Below are 20425 nucleotides of genomic sequence, written 5' to 3'. Positions count from 1 at the left end.
GTACAGTGTGCTCTGCAGGTACAGTATTTGATAAATATCTAAGTAAAGCATGGGAAATCCTTATGTACTTAGACAATTATCATGATCAGTACTGGGAGGGGAAGGGGGAGTGTGAATTATCTCCTTGAAGCTGCAAGGTGAATCAGCTTCAGAGATGGTGTGGGGTTTTTTTGTTATTATTATTTCTGTGTACACTTAAGGCACGTAGGAAAAGCATTATGTGATATGGGATTCAAAATTAACCAAGGTGACCCATCTGCGTAACCTCACTTGGATTCTTTCTTCAGCCACATCAACTTGCCCCTCCCCTATGGCTTCAGAAAAGTACCTCTATGACACTGTTTCAGTAAGCTGTTTCTAATGCTTGTCACATCTCAAGAATCAAGTTAAAATTAAAGGCCTGAAACTTAATGCCACATCTATCTATTTTTGTGTTGGTGTCAATATGAATAATATTAGCAGCATTTATAACAAATGATTAGTGTTAGAAAGCAATATACAGGAATTTCATATAAACAGAAATCCTAGTACGCAATGGCATTTTTATGTATAATTTCTACATTACATCAAATGAAACACAAACGTTTTCTGAGTTCTTTGGTTTATTTGTGACAGTTTTAGAGTGGTCCTGAAGCCTGGGTGATAATTTCTTCAATGGATTTATAGATTTTCACTGCTGGTAATCAGTGAGAACTTTCTCTGTTTAGCAGCGACGATAGAAATGCAGGTGTGGAAAACAACTGCAGTAAACCCAGTAAACCTGGTTTTCAAAAATCATCCAATTTATTAAGCTCCCTGTATAATGTTGTCATTTTTTTTTTTTTACACTATATCATAACATTGGCATAAACTATCAATCACCACTGTCTTATGAACATTACAAGTTAAGCACACCATGGCTGATATCACAAGATAACGTAATATATATCAATTGATATGCTAGTAATCCAAAGTAATTTCTATCCCTGCTCAGAAGGAAATATGCAACTGCTTGACCTTGCATTTCTGCCTGTTATATTTTAACTCTGGTTTGTTGTCTCATGCCCCTTAACTGCAATTCATTGACCACTTCTGCCTTTGTTTCTGAGGTTGGGGACAAGGGAAGAGAACACATTTCTGAAGGTCATAGCAATAAAGCAGAATCATGATGGGAACACATTGATCAGGAAACGATCTGTAGTCCAACTTTCTTGTAGTATGACAATAGCAGATCAGGTCAGCTATATCTTTGCTTAGCCAAGTCTTGAAAATCTCCAAGGATGGTAATTCCAAATACTTTTTGGATAAACAATTTTAGTGTTTCACTGTCTACTAGTGCAGAAGTTAGTGGTAGATACTACTCAATACACTTCTCAGTGGTGCCAAGTGGTAAAACAAGATCTGTGAACAGATGTTGCTGCTTGGGAGGTTATGACTAGGCAATTTCTGTAACTCCCTTCAAGCAATTGTAGGTTGCCATTAGAAACTCAGGGAGCAGCAGCACTGAAGACTGGAAACAAAAGCATCCATCCATCTGGATGCATATAAGTCTATGGGGACTGATGGGATTCATCCCAGGGTACTCAAAGAGATGTTTGGTATCATCATGAGAGCTGTGTCAAGTATTTTTCTATAGTCTTGGGAATCTGGAGAGGTCCCAGTTGATTGGAAGCTGACAAATGTTGTCCTGATTTTCAAGAATGGCAAGAAAGGAGATGCTGGTCATTACAGGCCTGTGAGTCTCAGTTCAGTGCCTAGTAATATTATGAAGATTATTCTGGGAGTTATTGAAAAACACTTGAATGGCAGAGCAGTCATTGATTATAGCCATCACAGGTTCACAAAGGGAAAGTCCTGTTTAACTAATTTTATTTTATTTTATTCTATTACCTTCCTAGTTGACCAAGGGAAGCCATTTGATGTAATCTTTTTGAATTTCAGCAAAACTTTCAGTAAAGTCTCTCACAGTGTCCTGGACAGAACATACAGCATACAGCTAGAGACATACATAATACAATGTGTGAACAATTGGCTGGTAGGTTGGGCTCAAATGGCTACAGTAAATGAGATTACATTTAAATGAGGCAGCCAGTCACTAGTGGAGTACCCCAGGTCTCCATTTTAGGGGCAGTTCTCTTTATTGTTTTCATAAATGACCTGGACATAGGACTCAAAAGTTTACTAAGTAAGTTTGCAGATGACACTAAATTAGGAGGAGCTTTGACTCCCTTGAGGGCAGAGAGACCTTGCAGAGAGATCTTGATAAATGAGAGGGCTGCGCAATCACCAACTGTATGAAATTTAACAAGACCAAGCACATGATTCTGCACCCGGGATGAAGCAATCCTGGATATATGTACAGACTGGGGGACGAGAGGCTGGAGAGGAGCCCTGTGGAAATGGATCTGGGGGTTCTGGTTGACAGCAACATGAGCCAGCAGTGTGTCCTGGCAGCCATGAGGGCCAACCATCCCCTGGGGTGTGTCAGGCATAGCACTGTGAGCCGGTCAAGGGAAGGGATTGTCCTGGTCTGCTCTCTGCTGGTGCGGCCTCACGTCATGTGCTGTGTGCAGTTTGGGGTACCACAGTCTAAAAAGGGCATAAAGCTAGTAGAGAGAGTCCAAAGGAGGGCTACAAAAATGGTGAAGGGTCTAGAGGACAAGCCGTATGAGGAGCAGCTGAGGCCCCTTGGTTTGCTCAGCCCAGAGCAGAGCAGGCCGAGGGGAGGCCTCATGGCGGCCTGCAGCTCCCTCACGAGGGGAGCGGAGGGGCAGGCGCTGAGCTCTGCTCTCTGGGGACAGCGACAGGACCCGAGGGAACGGCATGGAGCTGGGACAGGGGAGGGTCAGGCTGGGGGTTAGGGAAAGGTTCTGCACCCAGAGGGTGGTCAGGCACTGGGACAGGCTCTGTAGGTCATGGCACCAAGCCTGCCAGATTACAAGCAATGTCTGGACGAGGCTCTCAGATACTGAGTTTGATTTTTGGGTGGTCCTTTGTGGACCTGATGATCCTTTTGAGATCCTTCCAAGTTGGCATGTTCTGTGACTGGAAATGATGCAGTGAAGGAGAATAGAGTGACCATGCAGCAAGCAAGTGCATAGATGTTAAAACAGGATGAGTATTTTTTCGTTCCCCAAAAATGGACGGAGCAGCAAATCCCTCTTCTGAGAAAATATTTTTTAAAAGGTCATGTTCATTAAACTACATTTCCTTCAGAATGCACATATTGAAGTCATATCCAATCGCTTGAATATCAAGCTAGAGCCTTGGTATTCACAGGAATGGATTTCAATAGCATACCTTGGCAGGCTGTTTTTCAAGCAATGGTGGAAGCTACCTGATGCATAAATGCCCAACCTTTCTTCTAATGCCAGGTATATTCTATTCTGCAGCTATCAAATACAGAAGTACAGGAAAGCATTATGTAATAATGCTTTGTAATACCCACTTCAGTTTCAAAAACGTGGCATTTGGGCACTTGCTAACTGTTTCTAAGTTTACTTCAGTTTGGAGGCAGGCATAGGGACAGAAGGATAACACCTAGGGAAAAATATGTAACTTTATTTTACTAATGATTGTAGTGGTGTGAACACTAGTCTTTATGTCTTGGAAATGTGCGTTATTATTTTAAATGTTACTGACAAATATGTATTAATGAAGTCATGCATACAATTCAGATTGCATTTCACTTAAGAATCACTTTTCAGTAACACTGTAAGAAAATACATGGGCAACATCACTCTGAACTTAGAAAGCAAGAAATCCATTCCCTTTTCTGAACAGTGCTTCATAGAAGTCCATTCCTCCTGCAATTTGAGGACCTGTGCAGAGACTGATTGTAGACATTGATGGGAACCTCTGTGGTGCTTTATGCTCAGCTAGCTTAGTGGTGGATCCTCTGGCCGTCTGCATAATCTCTGGAGCACATTACCCTGATATATGACAGCATGTACTGAGCTCCAGCAAAATTAATCTCCAGGGCATCTGTATTTTGTGTGCTACTTCTTCAAATATTCTCCACGTTCCTGCTGTTACACATAATCCTTTTCACTGTGAAAAAAGTCTTCTTAATAATGGTGGTGGTATAATGTCTATCTAAAGAACTCTTAAGGGTGTCCAGAAAGAAAAGACACAACATTCAATTAAAGGAAAAAGTTCTGCTACATGATTTGAAAAGTCATGCAATTTGTACTGCGTTGTCAAATTAACAGTAATAATGTTTGGTGCTATTAGTTTAAGAGATGCCGTATTCTCTGTTCAGTTTCAATTTGAGCCTATACAACAGAATTCTGCAGAAAAAGTCCATTCCTTCAGATTTAACCAACACCAAAATCTTTAGAAGCCACATAGGCCTATCCACTACCTGAGCTTTTATTCATCGGAATTAACAGAAGAATGAACAGAAATTATGGTATATTTTCCTGAATTTTCCTAACTGTGGGCTCAGAAGCATGACAATGGGCAGGTGGTGTAGCTGAGCCTGGCCTCAGAGGTGAGCTCAAGGGGAACCTACTTGGAAATACAAAACCCGTAGCTGCAGAAGCAGCTGTTTGCATTGCTTTGTACTCCATTCCATCAGATCGGCTTAAAAATGCTGCCTTTAGTTAAAAAGAAATATATGTTTAGCTTGCACCCATCCAAAACTTCAGCAAGAGTACAGTGCAATCTGTGTTACACTAAGGAGGGCTGTAGATACAGTGCCAGAGAAGGAGATAATCTGTCACTCTAGTCTTAATCTTAAACCAGTGGAAACACAGGCTTAGACTCAACTGTTTCATTAATACACCTCACCTAAAATAACAGAAATTATATTGTGAAACTTCTGTGGGTGATTATAAACATCCCATTCCACGTGATTCAAAACTCATAAATCTGGCTGGAGGTACTGTACCCTCCCTAAGTAAATAAACTACACATGTTCTGAATGTCTGGTGTGGTAGGAGAAGGGCCAGAGCACATGGCTATTTTGTTAGTTTTCAGTTTGGTTACCCTCATCCCCAGTGCCATGGGTACTTAAAAGACATATATAAAAATGCCATAATATGTATATATGGGGGTGGAAGATTGCACGTGTCTTACCCAACCACAAAACATGCAGGAGGGAAAGAGAACACCAAGACCAGTTCCTCGATGTTCTGTGCTCCAAAGGACTGCTTTATATTCTCCTTGTAAGCCATTTCACCGAGCCCTGAGTGGCTACGCGTTTGGCTTTATTTGATTAGGCAGCACACAGTCAAGTCATACACATAAGAAGGCAAAAGAAGCTACATCTAATGTACGGTGTATAGTACAATTTGAGACGCTGTTACTGTGGTGATCAATATACTGCATTGTGGCATGTTGTGCCAGCATGACAGAAGTTATTGAAACCAGTTAAGGCACTCCATCAAGCTGATCCAGCTGGGTCAAATGAGGGGAGCGAGAGAGATTTCAGCTACTTGTTCATTGGCTTTAACACGAGTACAATTTTGTGTCAAATGCCAAAAGCATATTTTTTTGTTCTTTTGACACAGGCGTGGGCCACCATCTCAAATGAATGTAAGCCTGAAAGGTCGTGACCTCCTTACTCTACAGAACTACACAGCTGAGGAACTGAAGCATTTGCTGTGGATGGCTTCAGATTTGAAACAAAGGATAAAGCACAAAGGAGAGGTAAAATCGTCCAAATGACATTTGGGTCACTCAGATATTGAAATAAATATTGTTTTGAAAGATATTGGGAACCAGCAATTTAGCTGGCTTGTCCTAAACATCATCACCTAAGCTCTTTAATACTGTGAACCACATACTACAGGTCAAAGAATGTTCCTGTAAAATGTTCAGAGATATTCTTTAAATACTGCAGAGGACTTTGCAAATGAAAAAGTTACGCAGTGTTGCATAGCTGGGCCTGTTATTGGCCAGCCCCATCCACGTACACGTGGTGTATATGCAGCACTAAATGTAGGACATAGAAGACAGTTCCCTGTATTGCATGGGAATAAAATTAGTAACAGTTCTCCTTAATGGGAGATCAGTTTGGGTGCCAAAATGCAGTGTCTTTGTGCCCCTAGAATTAGATCTTTCTCTTTAACCTTTTCTGTTGCTAGATGTCCTTGAAGAGCAGAGGAATAAAGTTATGGTTAAAAAAAAAATAAAAAAGTTTTAATTTTCTAATGCTGAATTAAAATGTGCAAGAAGTATTTTCACAGTGGAAAATTGATAATGACTATAAAATTGAAATGCCTTCAACTCCTGTTTTCCAGTACTTACCTTTGATGCAAGGAAAAGCTTTGGCCATGATTTTTGAGAAGAGAAGTACAAGAACAAGATTATCTGCAGAAACAGGTATATCAGAGCAATGGCACAATCACCTTTTATTTGAAATTGTATACTGTGAGTATGCACTGAAAAGCACTACATAATTTTGTATCTAGCATTTTTTAATTAAGAGACACCTAATATCTTAAAGCAAAAATAGGAAAAGAATGATAGCTAATGGTGTTTCACCTTGCATATTAACGGCCACTGAAATTTCGCCAGATCGTTCCAAAACATGATAGACCAGAAATAAAGCAACAGGTCAAAGTGAACATTTCCGATGTAAGTTCCCACCAATATGCATATTTCCCTACATAAATTTTAGTAAGCATCACAAATTACATCTTGTGCAAGCTCTAATAAATATCTTTCTAATGCGTTATGCATTACCATTGTCACATTTCAGAGTATGTGTTTAGATGGGGAATCACAGTAATGCCTTGATATGTGTTAGGGAAAAAAAGAAATTTAACATGATTACCTACATGGGAAGATAACTCGATGGAGATTCCATGGTATTAGGATAATAAGACGAGGCACTGGAACACTATTCTTTTAGGATACAGTCCTAAAAAACACTAAAGCAAACACTGAAACACATGCATATCTTTATTTACATGGTAGTTGCACTGAAGTCAGTGGGACTAATGAAATAGTTTATTCATGTGTTTGCATGGTTCCAAGAAAACCAGGAATAACTGTGAATTGGTGGTTGTCTTGTGGGTACATTTTTACTCATTGGGGAAGGAGAAGCTTCTCATAGGTTAAGGGACAGAAAACTTGTTGAGTATTCACATTTCTTTACAAGATGTAAAGGAAAAGGTAAAAATAATGTAAGGAGGAAGAAGATAGGTCATCTGCAAGCATTTTTAAGTTTGCCTTCATATTGTCTAGCACAGCCCTTTACCTGCTCATCCTGGTCTTTATGTAGGCTTGTTGTTCCTTTCTATTTTCTCTAGATGAAGCAGGGATTATGAATGTGTTTCTAACTCGCGTTCCCTCTTTGTAAGGGCAACCTGCCTTTTAATACTGGAGTTTTTAGGCCATTTTCTTGTTGCCTGCCATACTTATAATAGCAGGTAATCTTGAATTCTCTGAATCTGTTTATCCTTCTTGCTTCTGTATTCAGAGGGAAGCACTATTTAGTCCTTGGCTTTGAAAGGCTTATGGAAGAAGGAAGCTCAGGAAAGTTCAGATGAATTAACTTAAGGATGGGAGCTAATGCATATAAAATCATCCAAGGGGGATTAAGCTCCAATGAAATAAAACCAAATTGTTTCTGAGTGAGAGTTTCCACAAGGGAGTTTAATGCAGTTTAACTTCTGTGAATTATCTTCACACCTTCAGTTATTTGGTCTTAAGTCCACTAAGCCTAAGACTTTGTTTCAAAGGCAGACTCGAGTTTTTTCTGTCTACGGAAACTATATATTTCAGCTACTTTTTGACATACACAAATTGTCCCTTGTAATTTATAGCTGAAAACAATGTGGGGTCACATGCGTTCCTTATCACTGAATAAGCTAATTTCTTGCCAATTTCCTTATGTCCAGTGGGAGTGTACATTGAAGTGGATTGGAATGTTTGCTTATAAAATAGAGGAGTCATCTTAAATAGCTTTTCCCAAAAGCTGCACCTTCAAGATGTTGAAAGAGGTCACTTGTGGGACAAAGTTCTGGTGATCAGATTGATCTGAACAAACTTTGCAACTTTTAGGAACAATTAGATAAAAATCAATGTGTTTCAGTTTAAAGGAGTAGAAACTTGGAAAACGCTGGTTGCAATATCTGCTCTGCAGTGTCTAGAATGCTGCCATATATGAACACTGTGGAAGTCTTTTCAGAAGTCCTGCTGTCTCTATGCCCCTGAAGAACTCCATTCTTGAAAAACAAATAAACATGAATTTATAATAGAACAGAACAGCTGAAGTTGCTTTTCCAATATGCTATGTCTCTAAAATATTTTATTCTTATGGCATTGGGACTGTACTGAATAATGTATAGGTCCCTGTGGCATAATCCATGGTCCCTTTACCCTGTTGAACAAATGTAATCTTGTCCTAACGCATATTTCTGAAACCCGTATTATTTTACCATTTTCAGAATAGTAGTGGTCTTGTAAGTTTGATGAAGAACTACAAATAACTTCCATAGGCTATTGGTAAAGTAAATCCAGTTTTACAACACCTACTATATTTATTGCTACCACTGGCTATTATATTGGGAAATGTGACATCTGTGCTATTATACTGGTAAATGTCATTTGTCTGCAGTCAGAATCTCATACCCATTCTGTATAAAATCTTGCATACTTTTTGAAAACAAAAGTATTCCACATGGTCGTATATTACTTGTAAAATAAACATCCTCAGGTATGGCATAAAGCTGAAAGCCCTGTTTGTGTTATAGCATTATTGTAAAATATTCTGTTTGTCACTAGTACTCTTAAAATAAACAGCTTAAGTTACATTTTAGCTAACAAATTATAAATAAATCCTATCATTTCACAGACACTGAATGCAGACAGTATGTCAGAAGGAAGAAATAGAGTTGGAACAATGCGGGCAGAAAATCCCTGTGTACCTTCTTTCCCTCTGTACTGAAATACAGAAGGTTCTGACAGGTTTATAGAGGTTTGCTGCCACTGGCTTCATCAGAATTACTCCCAGCTCACTCCTCCTACCATGGGGGTGAGGGGAAGATGAAGCCCATGCCTGAAGGCTACTACATACTGTCACAGAAATAATTACATCACTTGGCATGTTCTAATGTAGTGGGGATGATATTACACGGCAGGAATATACAGTATGCTTTTTCTTTAGAGTGGCTAGTGTTATTTAGCTTGGGTACATTACAAAGCGGGCAAGAGCACTCTTTTAGCTCACTCTCCAGTTAGAGGGGTCACTTTAAAAATGATTATCAGGTTGCAGGCTTCTGCTTTAGGAATGCTCCTGTAATTGTTAGCGAGAAACATTCTTTGTTATCAGTCTAAACTGAAAGATACTTGGTAGATTGTACATCCTGCAGAGAGGCAGGCATCCTGGCAGTGAGGAAACTAACAAATCCGAATCTAGATGTCTTGAAATATAAAACAGGATCCTTCCTTTGAGTTTGAGAAGATGGGTGTATATGGCTCCTGGTGATGGCAAGGCAGCCCCATAAATGTGTATCCAGTGTGTGAACAAGAGGATTCGTTTTGGCCCACTTACCCAATGTAGCAGCGACAGGCTGGAATGGAAATTTAACCCAGGTCTGTACAACCACCAGAACTCATGTGCTAAGTAAAAGCATTTGCATAAGTGGAATCAATAATACCACAGCCTGAGGCATAAAACTGTCCATTATTTAAAAATTAACAGTAGTAAGAAGTTTGGTAATGAGATAATAATCTATTCTGTCTCTCCAGTATGAACATTTACTGTGGTTTGTTGAAGATACCGAGATCCATATAAACACTTAGCAAGTGACTTTGGATACAACCAAATTGCAACAACAAAGAGGATTAGATCTTCCAGTTTAACATAGCACTCCAGAGTGTGCTTTTTTGCTGAATATCTTCAAAAGTTTTAGTTTTTTTGTTGTTTTTTTTTTTTCCTGCCAGTAGTCTGGATGAAAGAATCTAAAGCATGGATACTTCCCCTGCAACTACACAGCAGCTAGAGCACAGAGCTCCTGTATTTACAGATGGAAAGTTTTGGATGGAAATATGTTCCCAGGCCCTGCACAGATGGCCAGTTCATGAGCAGAAACCCAACACATTAGGACTCTGCTATGTACACAGACTCCAGGTGGTGGATCTGACTAGGCTGCCTGACGCCTGGCAATTCTGAATAAATGGTCAGATTCCTCTTTATCTACTTGTGCATCACTATAGAAAACAGAACGTGTCCATGGGAGCCTGCCTGGACTGTGAAACATCTGCCAAAGTGTCCTCATTTAGAAGCCTGAAGTGCAGAGCTGTTGTATTGTGTGGAACTTCCTGGTATAAATCACTGACATAATCATATATAACTTTAAACAAACAAACAAACAAACAAGAAATCTGTCAGGAGAAGTTACTACAAATGACTTTTCATCCAAGAGATCTTGACTTAAAAATCAGTATTGAATAAACAGGCTGTAACGTCTAGGCACCAGTTTGCATGCACGTTCCCATAAATACAGTGTTTGTGGCTAAGCTGCAGAGAGGAGGTGAAAATATCTGGGGAAACCTAAACATTTTTCCTGCCTTAATACAAAAAGGCTTCTGAATAACTAAGAAAGAAGGGTGAAGCAACAAACATATTGATAATGTTTCTCTATTAGCAAATAGTAACAGTAGAATAAGTGATGCTTCATTCTTAAAAGTTTGCTGGGTCTGAATCCAGTCTCGCTGTGATTTGGAGCACTTCTTAATAATGACAAAGGGAAAGTAAAATCAGGCCCATTAGCAAAAGTGAATATACACTGGATGGATGGAGCAGAGAGTTGCCCTGCAGGTGGGACCTGGAGCATCATTGTTTTTAATACTACTTTTAGGGAAATTGAGGCAGTCAAAAGGCAAGGTTTCATTTTGAAGTCTAAAGACTGGCTGAACTGATCCGAATTGGAGGACCTCACCTCAACCCTGCTTCCCGCATGGGACGGAATTTAATAAGGGCTTCTCTGTGCTAGGGGCCCAGCTGTGGGGCCCACGCCTGCAGCCTGAACCTCATTGCTTGGTTTTAGCTGTGAAAGGTTTCAGTGTTCATTACTGGTTTGATCATTTTTGAAGAGTAGCTGTGGGGTCAATTTTTTAATCTTTGACGTGCCTTTACAAACATCGTGTTGAGGCTGCAGTCCTGACGATGTCTGCAGTGCCATCTAATGGCTATAACCAGCCCAAGCAGCTTTTAATCTTTTTGCTTCTTTATTCATTTATTTATTTTAATAACAGTAGAAAATGTTAGCACTTCCAGGAGATCACACTGTGGTAGAGAAGAGGGTCTCCGCTCTTCTGTGCTGTGTGCAGCCTTTCTCTTCACAACAATAAAAATAATCTGGGCTTTTGTCTAGCTTTTTGTCACCGTAGAGGCTCACTCCTCTGAGGGGTTGTCTCAACAAGGTTGGTGTTTCCACATCAGGATTCTCCAGAATTTCCTCCATCGTGGGTATTAGAGACAAGTCAAGACCTCCCTGACAGTTTCTCTACTAGCAGAGAGTTGTTTTTACGTGGAAAATCGTTCCCACTGCACAGTAAATGCCTTACAGGGCTACTTACAGCCCAGTTCAAATCCTCTGCTTCATACTTTCCCAGTGGTAGGACGCTGTGTCCTGTGCTAGGCCTGTGCTAAACCATTTGTGAAAGTTTATAAAACAACCCCCCTCAGAGCCCATCCTCCCCATGGACGATGGCCATCATGGCCATGATGGCCTTTACACAGAGATTCAGTGTAAGGAGTCTTTGCACTTAAACCAGGTGAAGGCAGGCAGGCTTGAGCATGGTGAAAAAAAAAAACAGTTTCCTTCTATGTTTGTGTCAGCATGGAAATAAGGCATGATGGAACCTGAGATTTACCCTTAGTGTGAAATTTGTCAGTCTAAAATACTGTCCAGTTTCCCAAAGTGTTTTATATTCTTAAATGATGCTCAAGTCTTTCCCTGATTTCCTGTTTGGGAATGTATTTCATTCTTCAGACCTAATCCATCTGGTTCTTTGGCTCACCTTGTAAATTCCTTACTATTGCAGGGTGGAGAGATACTGACAGTGCCCGAGATCTTTCCTTCTGTCCCTGTCACATCACCGTTTTTAAGACACTTGGTTATTTGTGACCAGCCTAAGTTTATAATGGTATATGAGGAGACTTAAGGTCTTCTATCTGGGTGAATATCCTTGCAACTTGTTGCAGGGATGTGGACTTAGACCTAATGACTCAGATGGTCCTTTCTAGTTCTATGATGCAAAGTCTCTTGAAGTAGACGTCGTAGAAATTCAGCATGATGAATGGGTTACTTAACTCTTAACAGGAAGCCACATATTTCAACAATATGTAGCCTATGACTGATCCTGCGAAAACAGATCAGATCTCATGCCCAGGAATTTTAGCAAAGCATCATATTTGAGGAGTTTTATTCTAACACACTTATTTGCATCTTGTGGTACCCAACTTTAAGCATTTGAAACATTTGGATGCCCTGCTGACTTTTCGTTTCATTGCTGTGAATACCTTTTGCATGAAATCTTGGTTGTAAGTATGAGGTGCTGGTGTTTAATTTCTTTTTTTTTTTTTTTTATTTGTCCTCATTGTAGGATTTGCTCTCCTTGGAGGACATCCTTCTTTCCTTACAACACAAGACATTCATCTGGGCACTAATGAGAGTCTCACAGATACAGCAAGGTTGGTAAGATGTCACTTGACTGATCACTATATATCTGATAGATCACAGAATCATAGAATCGTTTATGTTGGAAAGGACCTCTAAGATCATCTAGTCCAACCTTTAAACTAGCACTGCCAAGTCCACCATTAATGTTTAAGGAAGTAGTTATCAGGCTGAAACCTGTCTTGCAGGTTTTTCAAAGTTAATATTTTCTTTATGGAAAACGTCAGAAGGCACTCCAAATTCTTAAGTATTTACAGGTCAGCTCACAGAAACTATAGTTCTGTACATGATCAGTCCAACCATTCTTGCTCTCCAAAACATCTCACAACAAGAGGTAATTTTATTGAATTTTGGTTGTGGAGTGATAACGAGAGTGACAGTCACACAAACAGAAACATATTACAAACTTTCATAGAACAGCTCTGCTGATAAAGGCACATATATTCAGATAAGACTAGAACCTTCTTGTTCTGTTGCTCCTCATGGAGATAGAAGTACAGCTGACTGGTAAATCAAAAAAAAAATCAGAAAGCAAAGACTTTATTTATCCTAGTTATAGTAGCTGCTGGTGAACCTTAATTTACCTGCAGGGGAGCACTGAAGGCCACTCTGATCCCCCTCTTTCAGCAGCACCGATCTTGGCCAACACTTTGCAGCAAATTTTTGATGCCATGTGCCTTCCTCCACTGCCATACTCACTGTCAGGACTGCTTGGAGGCTGGGCTATGGCATCACTCTCTTACCAGCACCCGTGGAAGATCTTAATCATGCTAAGTCCCACATGCATACAGGAATGGGTAGCTAGCAGTCTATCCCCATTGCCCTAGCAGGAAAGAACTTAGCTCAAAGTAGGCAGAACATGAGGTTATCTTCTGCAGATGCCCTTGCAGTTTTTCAGAGCCCTCCATATATTAAAGACTCACCCAGCCTTGGTATTGTGCTTCTTTCTAGGAAGCCCTTTTGCAGCCTGGGGTTGATTCTCTCAGGCTCAGCTGTTGAAATGTTAGTAGCATCTGAAAGATCCTTTTTGTTCTGTTGAAAGATATGCAGTGTCAAGTTTGTCAGGCTCAAGTCAAAATATGCCATCAGCCAGCCGAGGTTCCATTGCCCCGCTGTGTATTACAGTTTTCACGGTCTAGTGGGAGAGACTGAGAACTGTGTGGCTGTTCTCTATATGAGAAAACCCAAGGAAAATGTAAGAAAAATATGAAACATTAGAACATTTAAAATTTTCATTTCCTGCCTTTAACTGCTGAAGTGGAGGACAGATGGGTGTTGATAGTAGAAAGTCAAAATTTCAGTCTCTTGAGGCGTGAAAATGCTGACTTCCTGCTAGGTATATAACTGCCAATATCACAAGAACTGCAGCTATAGTATCTAGATGTTTCAGTGAAACTGTCCCAATGCCTTGCTTTAGTAACTATGAGTTTAAATGATTCAAAAATTGTGGAAACTCATGAGCCTACAAAGGGACCAGATTAATCTGAGATTTATCAGTCAAGTCTGAGGTATACTAGGTCACTGCTTCCACCTGGCCAGTTCAGTAGAGCTCGTGCACTGCCAGGGGATTCAAACACATCCCCTCAAAAGAAATTCTTCATACATCATGGCACATTGCCCCAATTTAATTACTATGTCATGTTAAATGTGAATGGAAGACATATTAAAGATAGTTCCTCCTAAGTGATGGAAGTATTATTGTCCAAGGATTTCCCCTCTTCTTCGTTTCAACCTCCAGGAAGGATAAGGATGTGGTCAGGGCCCTTATAGAGTGATCCTCTGCAACAACCTCTCCAAGCACCATCCCACCAGACACGCAGGGCCATTGTCTGGAACTTCTCTGTCTTTCACACACCAGCCCTACAGCAAATCCAGTCCTGTTCTAATCCACAAAAGGACATGTCTTCTGTAGACCATTTTTTTTTCTTCTTCCCAAATAGGGTGATAAAGGGCTGTTAAATCTTTAGTTTGCAGTATATTGAATGACCTTTGCTTGCACAAGCAAAATGGAAAAGGAAAGATGGACAGACTACAAGAAATAAGGCAAAAGGTGGAAAGAAGCAAATCTTCCAGCCATTCCAGAGGAGTCCCCATTTGGTAGAGAAAGTTCCCACTTCCCGTGCAAGCCCTCACCCCACCGTTTCGCTGTCACTGCTCCCCTCTTCCACATCAAGTTGCTATTCAAGACCCTGACCTGGGGATTTTTCTGCTCTGCTGAGTCACAGCACTTGCCTATGACAGTGGAGAGAAGGCTTTCCCAAATCACTACGGAGCCCCAAGTGCTCTGCTTCAGTCCTGCTCTCATTAGCGGAATTATTATTGACTTTGCATAATCAAGACTGAGTAGTTTACCCAAAAGAACAACATGATTATAAATTCCTTGGCATATCTTGTGAATGAAGGATGACATGCCAACCTCATTCAGTTAATGTGAGAATAAAAAAAACAATGCTTGTAGTAAACCCAGAGGGTATTTAAAATATTTACAGCTTTGTGTCTAGGGCTCTGAAGGCCTTAGAAATACTTAAGATTGAGACTTAAAGCAAAGGGGACACCGAGTTATAAAAGTCCACGTTTTTTATTATAATTGCTGAAGGTAAGGGTTGAAAGCATTTCTGCTGTGAACATATTTTTAGTGACTTATTACTTGGTTATAATACAGTTCTTCCATGCTTCACAACACATTTACATTTACACTGACACAGTAGCAAAAAGTTACTACCCATTAAGGAGCTCCAAGCCTTTCAGTGTTTAGCATGTCTGATACACTACGTGAAATGAAATGTAAGTATTGCGTCTGTATTTTCCAGTGTAGAGAAGTTCCGTTGTGCACTGCTATAACTCAGTAGCCATAACATTCAGTGGCAGTAATAAAGAGCTCCTAGGATGATTGTACAAGTCCATTGGCGTTATCAGGGGATGAATCTCTCCATCTATGGTGGATGGGTTTACTTCTTACTAAGAACAAGTCTACGACATGCCTCTTTACTACTGTCAATGACAATGAAGTAGTCTTATCAGGAAATTAAACCTTTTGAATTGATACATACTTTCAAAAAATACATAGAATACTCCAAACCCTGGATAAGAATATTTTACCCCCAAAGTACACAAATGCTCTAAAATCACAACATTGGGTTAAAAAGTTCAGAGATAACATCAAAAGACATATTTTTATTTGTGTTTATTTTTGAATTCCATAGGGGATACAGCTGAGCAAAACTTCACAGCTTTTCTAGGTAGAAATAAAACTTATTTTGAAAAGATTCATATGTAGCATTCCAATGTACTCATATATTTACAAGCTCTGGGATTTTGAAGGTTAAGTTTATAGGCTCACAATCTTAAACAAAAAAAACAAACAAACAAAAACTTTTAACTGGTGATAGCATAGGTACCTTGATAATTCCATCAAATGCAAAATCACCTGATAAACCTATGCTTACTCCCCCTCACCTTCCAAAACATCATCTTCACTAAAGCGTCTTTTCTAACCAGATCTTTTTTACTATGCAATTCCAGACTTATGTGGTTTCCTTTATATTGTTTTGCTTACAAGAGACTTCATTTCCTCAGATGAGGTGTAGATTTTTGGCTGAATTAAATTTGGTTTTGATTTCATGAAAGATTATCCCAGTTTCCACTTGGACTTCCTCCTATAAGATATGATATCTAGAAATGCTGGAAAAAGAACTGTCTGATGTCTTCCTGGTAAGAGCCCAATAATTCTAGTACCTACTTTCAACAGGGTAAAGATGGAAATCCAGCAGTATTCACTAGTTTGTCATTGATTATGACTGATTTTCCTCTACTGCCATACCCTGTAAAGGAACCATCTTCTTGAAATGCTTTTAGGTCAGCTGACCTAATATCCTGTAAAATGTCCAAGATAAATGGGCAATTTTTCAATGTGATTGCCTTTTTTCCTTGTCTGAAGTGGAACTAGATATTTCTTGTTTAGGGTGGACACCTATTAGATGGCTAACAACAGAGGTCATGCATCATATCTCTGATGGCTAGTTCAGAACAGGTTTTCTGAAGTCACATACTTCAAGCTAGAATAAAATAAATAAAAAAAAAAAACCAGACAAACTGAATAATAGAAATCATGAGCCAGGAAGAAATAGTCACACAGACGGTATTCCAATAGTTTACAATCAGTAAATAGTTTGTTCGGTTCCTCCTTTACACTTGTGGCTGCTATCAGCAGTCTTTCCTTCAGAGAGAGCTCTACTGGGAATCTTGTAACATTTTATGAGTTTTGCTTGTGTAAGGAATGTCTGATGTCAGTAGAAAAAAAATTGTTACTGACTTACTTCATCAGGAAATTTTTCTGTGTAAAGGCCATGCGATTAACAGCTATATTTCCACCTGAGGAGGTATCAGAATCCTTTCTGGCTAATCAGAAAGAAATACTGCAACAGTTTTTCATAGTCTTCTCTCCAGTCTCTTCTTTTTTTGTTGTTGTTTTAAGGTCCTATTAAAGATAATATTAACGCACACAAAATGCTACTTCAAAGTCATGCTTCAGGGCTTGATTAAAAAAGAAATGCAAAGCCACAATCCATGTTTAATTTATCTAAAGAATTCAGAGCACACAGAGTATGCTATGCTAATCCACCATGCTAATCTCTGAGTCTTTCACACTTTGGCAAACGAGGCTAAAGCTGGAGTGGCACAGTGAATCCTGCATGCCCCTATCCATGTAATGAGTTTCCAACTTGGACATTACTTTAGTGCTGATATCATGAGTGTCAATATACAGATATATAGATAGGAGAAAGAACAGGCTGGTATTGTTGGCCTCCTGTTCCCATGTTTGTTAAAACCAGTAAACGACTGTGGTGATCTAAGACAGATCTGTAGACCTAATCCTCACAAAGGTCAAGATACCATACAGAGGCACTGTAATATCCAGTCAATACTACATTTGTTCTTCGATGAAAGACTAAAGAAATCTTATCTCTTCCAAAGTTATCGAATTCAAGTATTACATTGTTGTGCAATCTCTTATCTTAGTTCATTTATTAACGTAACCTAACATTTATTGATGCTCTATCTGTAGCTACAATCAAAAGCTGAAGAGAAACAGCAGTAGTTTTCATTTACTTGCTATAGTCTGTTAATAAGTAAAACTGCTTGCTTATTAGCAGCTTGTTAAATATCTGCATTTAAGTGCTTTATGCAGGCATCATACATTATTCAGACAGCTGAAAAAAACTGATTCATTACCACTTCTCATTAATATTTATGCACTGCACATTGAAGGGTGCAAAAGGGATGTATTTATTATGTTTGACTTGGATATCTTCTGCTGTCCCCTAGGGTGCTGTCCAGTATGACAAATGCAATCTTGGCTCGAGTTTATAAGCATAATGATCTGGACCTAATGACGAAAGAAGCCACAATCCCAGTAATCAATGGATTGTCCAATTTATATCATCCTCTACAGATTTTAGCTGATTACCTAACTCTTCAGGTAACAATATAATCCCTGCTTAACAACATTGGGAAAGTCAGGTTCAAAACTGTTTAGTCCTAGGTTTTTCTAAGTGGTAATTACATGACACTCGTTATTTAAAGAGATCTTTATTCAGGAATATAATTAAGATTTTTTTTAAATTTAAAACAATTACTTAGTCCTACCCACTGTAGTGGTACTGAAGTTAAGCATAAAATCAAGTACTTCATTGGAATTAGGCTGCGATTTAAAAAATGTGCAGGGAGGGTTACATACTAAGATAAAGGTGAGATGTTGGCTTAACCAACACTAATGGAAGTTTTGCTACTGACTTTAAAAGACTCAGTAGTTCAGTCTTGATGCTGCCTTAACCCATGAACAATGTAAGAGGAGTCATTATCCATGTATTGGGAAATTGCTTCAAGTTTACTTTGAAAAGCCAGTTAATGCTACCGGTGCAAATCCCCAATGTTCAGGCTCTTAAACCTATTTAAACTTTGCTCACATCAAAGAACAGTTAACAAAGATCATATTTTGTAGCTCTAATCTAATGAAATATTTGGTTTGACAGCTGGATGACATTTTACACATAGAATGCCAGATGTTTATCTGTGAACAGAAGGACTACGCTGTTTTACAATCAATTGAGGAACTAGCTTATTAAAAAATATTGGTGTACTGCAGGGCTGGTTGACAACGCTGATGAACTCTTCTGACCTTGTTTGCTTTCTGAATGAATAAAAATCACACTGCTTGAAAAAAGGAGGGTTAGAATAATTTCCTGATTCATTCAGCTGTGTTTCAAACTACAGGACGTTTGGTATATGGAAAAGATCTAGCGAGAGAAATAACAAATTATTCATGCCTTAAACTTTAAATACTGAACCATTCATATGTTTAGTGAAAATACTTTTTTGTTACTTTGATTACTATTTTTCTCAGAATTTTCAATACTAAGATTGAAGAGACTAGCAAAAAAAATAATAAGAAAAGTGAAATTGAGATTAAAATGCTTTGCATACCTCAGGATATGCTACATGTGGGAGATTACTCTGAGCCAGCTACACTGAGCTGTTAAAATTATGTAAGGTGGTAAGTCATAATGAGAACGTCATCAAACACTATACATCATCTTTTTATTTAAACACTGTGCAGCTGTAAAATTGATGTATATTATCACTGTGTTTTGGGGGGGGTTCTGTCTTCCAAACACCTTGGTTATTAGCATTTTAACAATTGTGAATAGCAGTAATCATGACTCATAGTCTCCATAACTGTTGATATCTCTGCCAAAAAAATCTCGTTTCATCGCGCATAGTTGATGCCACTGACTGTGGCACCAAACTTCAGAGTGTTGTTGCTCTGTACGCCATCTCTAGTCCATGAAGAGAGACTGCTGAGCATCTCAATTACCCTCTAGAGTTGTCTCTCTTTCTCCACTGATTTTGGGAGAAACCTGTTGAGATTGGCAGAATGAGTAGATGCCCTGTTGATCATCCTTAGCTTCTCCTCTATTGTGTCCCTGAATAGGGCAGAAATGGTAGAAGCTCCAGGTGAACACGTCCCAACAGGGTGGGCTGTCCCTTGGTTTGAATAGCCAGGACAGCAGCAGCAGCAGTTGCTGCCCTTGTTACATCAAGCACTGGGGAGGGAGGGGGTTTTCGGAATGAGTGTCCCTGCTCATTTGACATGATGAGGAAACAGGACTGTAACAGCTGATGCTCATACAAAAGAAACATCCAATATGGACTGGTATCGTGATAAACCGAGCACCCACTGAGAGCTCCAGGAGTGACTTTGCTTTTGGACAGCCATGGAAGCGTTTTAAAATTTACAACACTTTCCCAGCCAACCTGATAGCAGAGCACCATTTCCTCCAACCATTCCCATCTCTCCCCTGGCCTTTCCAGCATGTTCTTTAGCTCAGAGTTTGTCAGGAGATCTCCAGAGGGCAGCTGGATGGTTGCCCACTTTGCGGAGGGCATGCTGCACTTTACACTCTTGCTTTCTTACCCAGGAGGCAGGGGACGGGCAGGGAGGGAGCTCCCAGCAGCGCACTGCAGGTGTTGGCACTGTGTGCTCTTTTCCTTTCTGCCCTTCTGCTGCCTTTGTTCTTTTCCGCACTGTATGCTGAGGTGAAGAAGGCTGGTCTTACAGCACCTAATAAAACAGCGTTTCACTCGTATAATGAATTTTAGCAGTTCACAGAAGTAGCATTAACACTTGAAGAAGTGGGAGCCACAGGGTCTAGTTGTTGCCACAATCAAACTTCTCATGGGATTCTCTGCAGGGTAAGCAGATGTTATCTGAGCACTCCCTGCAAGAAGATTAATATGGGGATGTTGAA

General features: G+C 39.6%; 1 protein-coding gene across 1 annotated transcript in view; it reads left to right on the top strand.

The window, feature by feature from the left end:
* OTC (ornithine transcarbamylase) overlaps positions 1 to 20425 on the top strand; it is a 31060-nt gene that overhangs the window by 1721 nt on the left and 8914 nt on the right. The window contains exons 3-6 of the mRNA XM_080576310.1: positions 5493 to 5631; positions 6225 to 6306; positions 12544 to 12631; positions 17943 to 18096. Coding sequence (XP_080432436.1) covers positions 5493 to 5631; positions 6225 to 6306; positions 12544 to 12631; positions 17943 to 18096 — 463 coding nt within the window. The remainder of the gene's footprint in view (positions 1 to 5492; positions 5632 to 6224; positions 6307 to 12543; positions 12632 to 17942; positions 18097 to 20425) is intronic.

Source organism: Anser brachyrhynchus (genome assembly GCF_964034855.1).
Source record: "Anser brachyrhynchus genome assembly, chromosome: 1".
Classification (NCBI taxonomy): domain Eukaryota; kingdom Metazoa; phylum Chordata; class Aves; order Anseriformes; family Anatidae; genus Anser; species Anser brachyrhynchus.
This window is presented reverse-complemented; position numbering and strand designations above follow the sequence as displayed.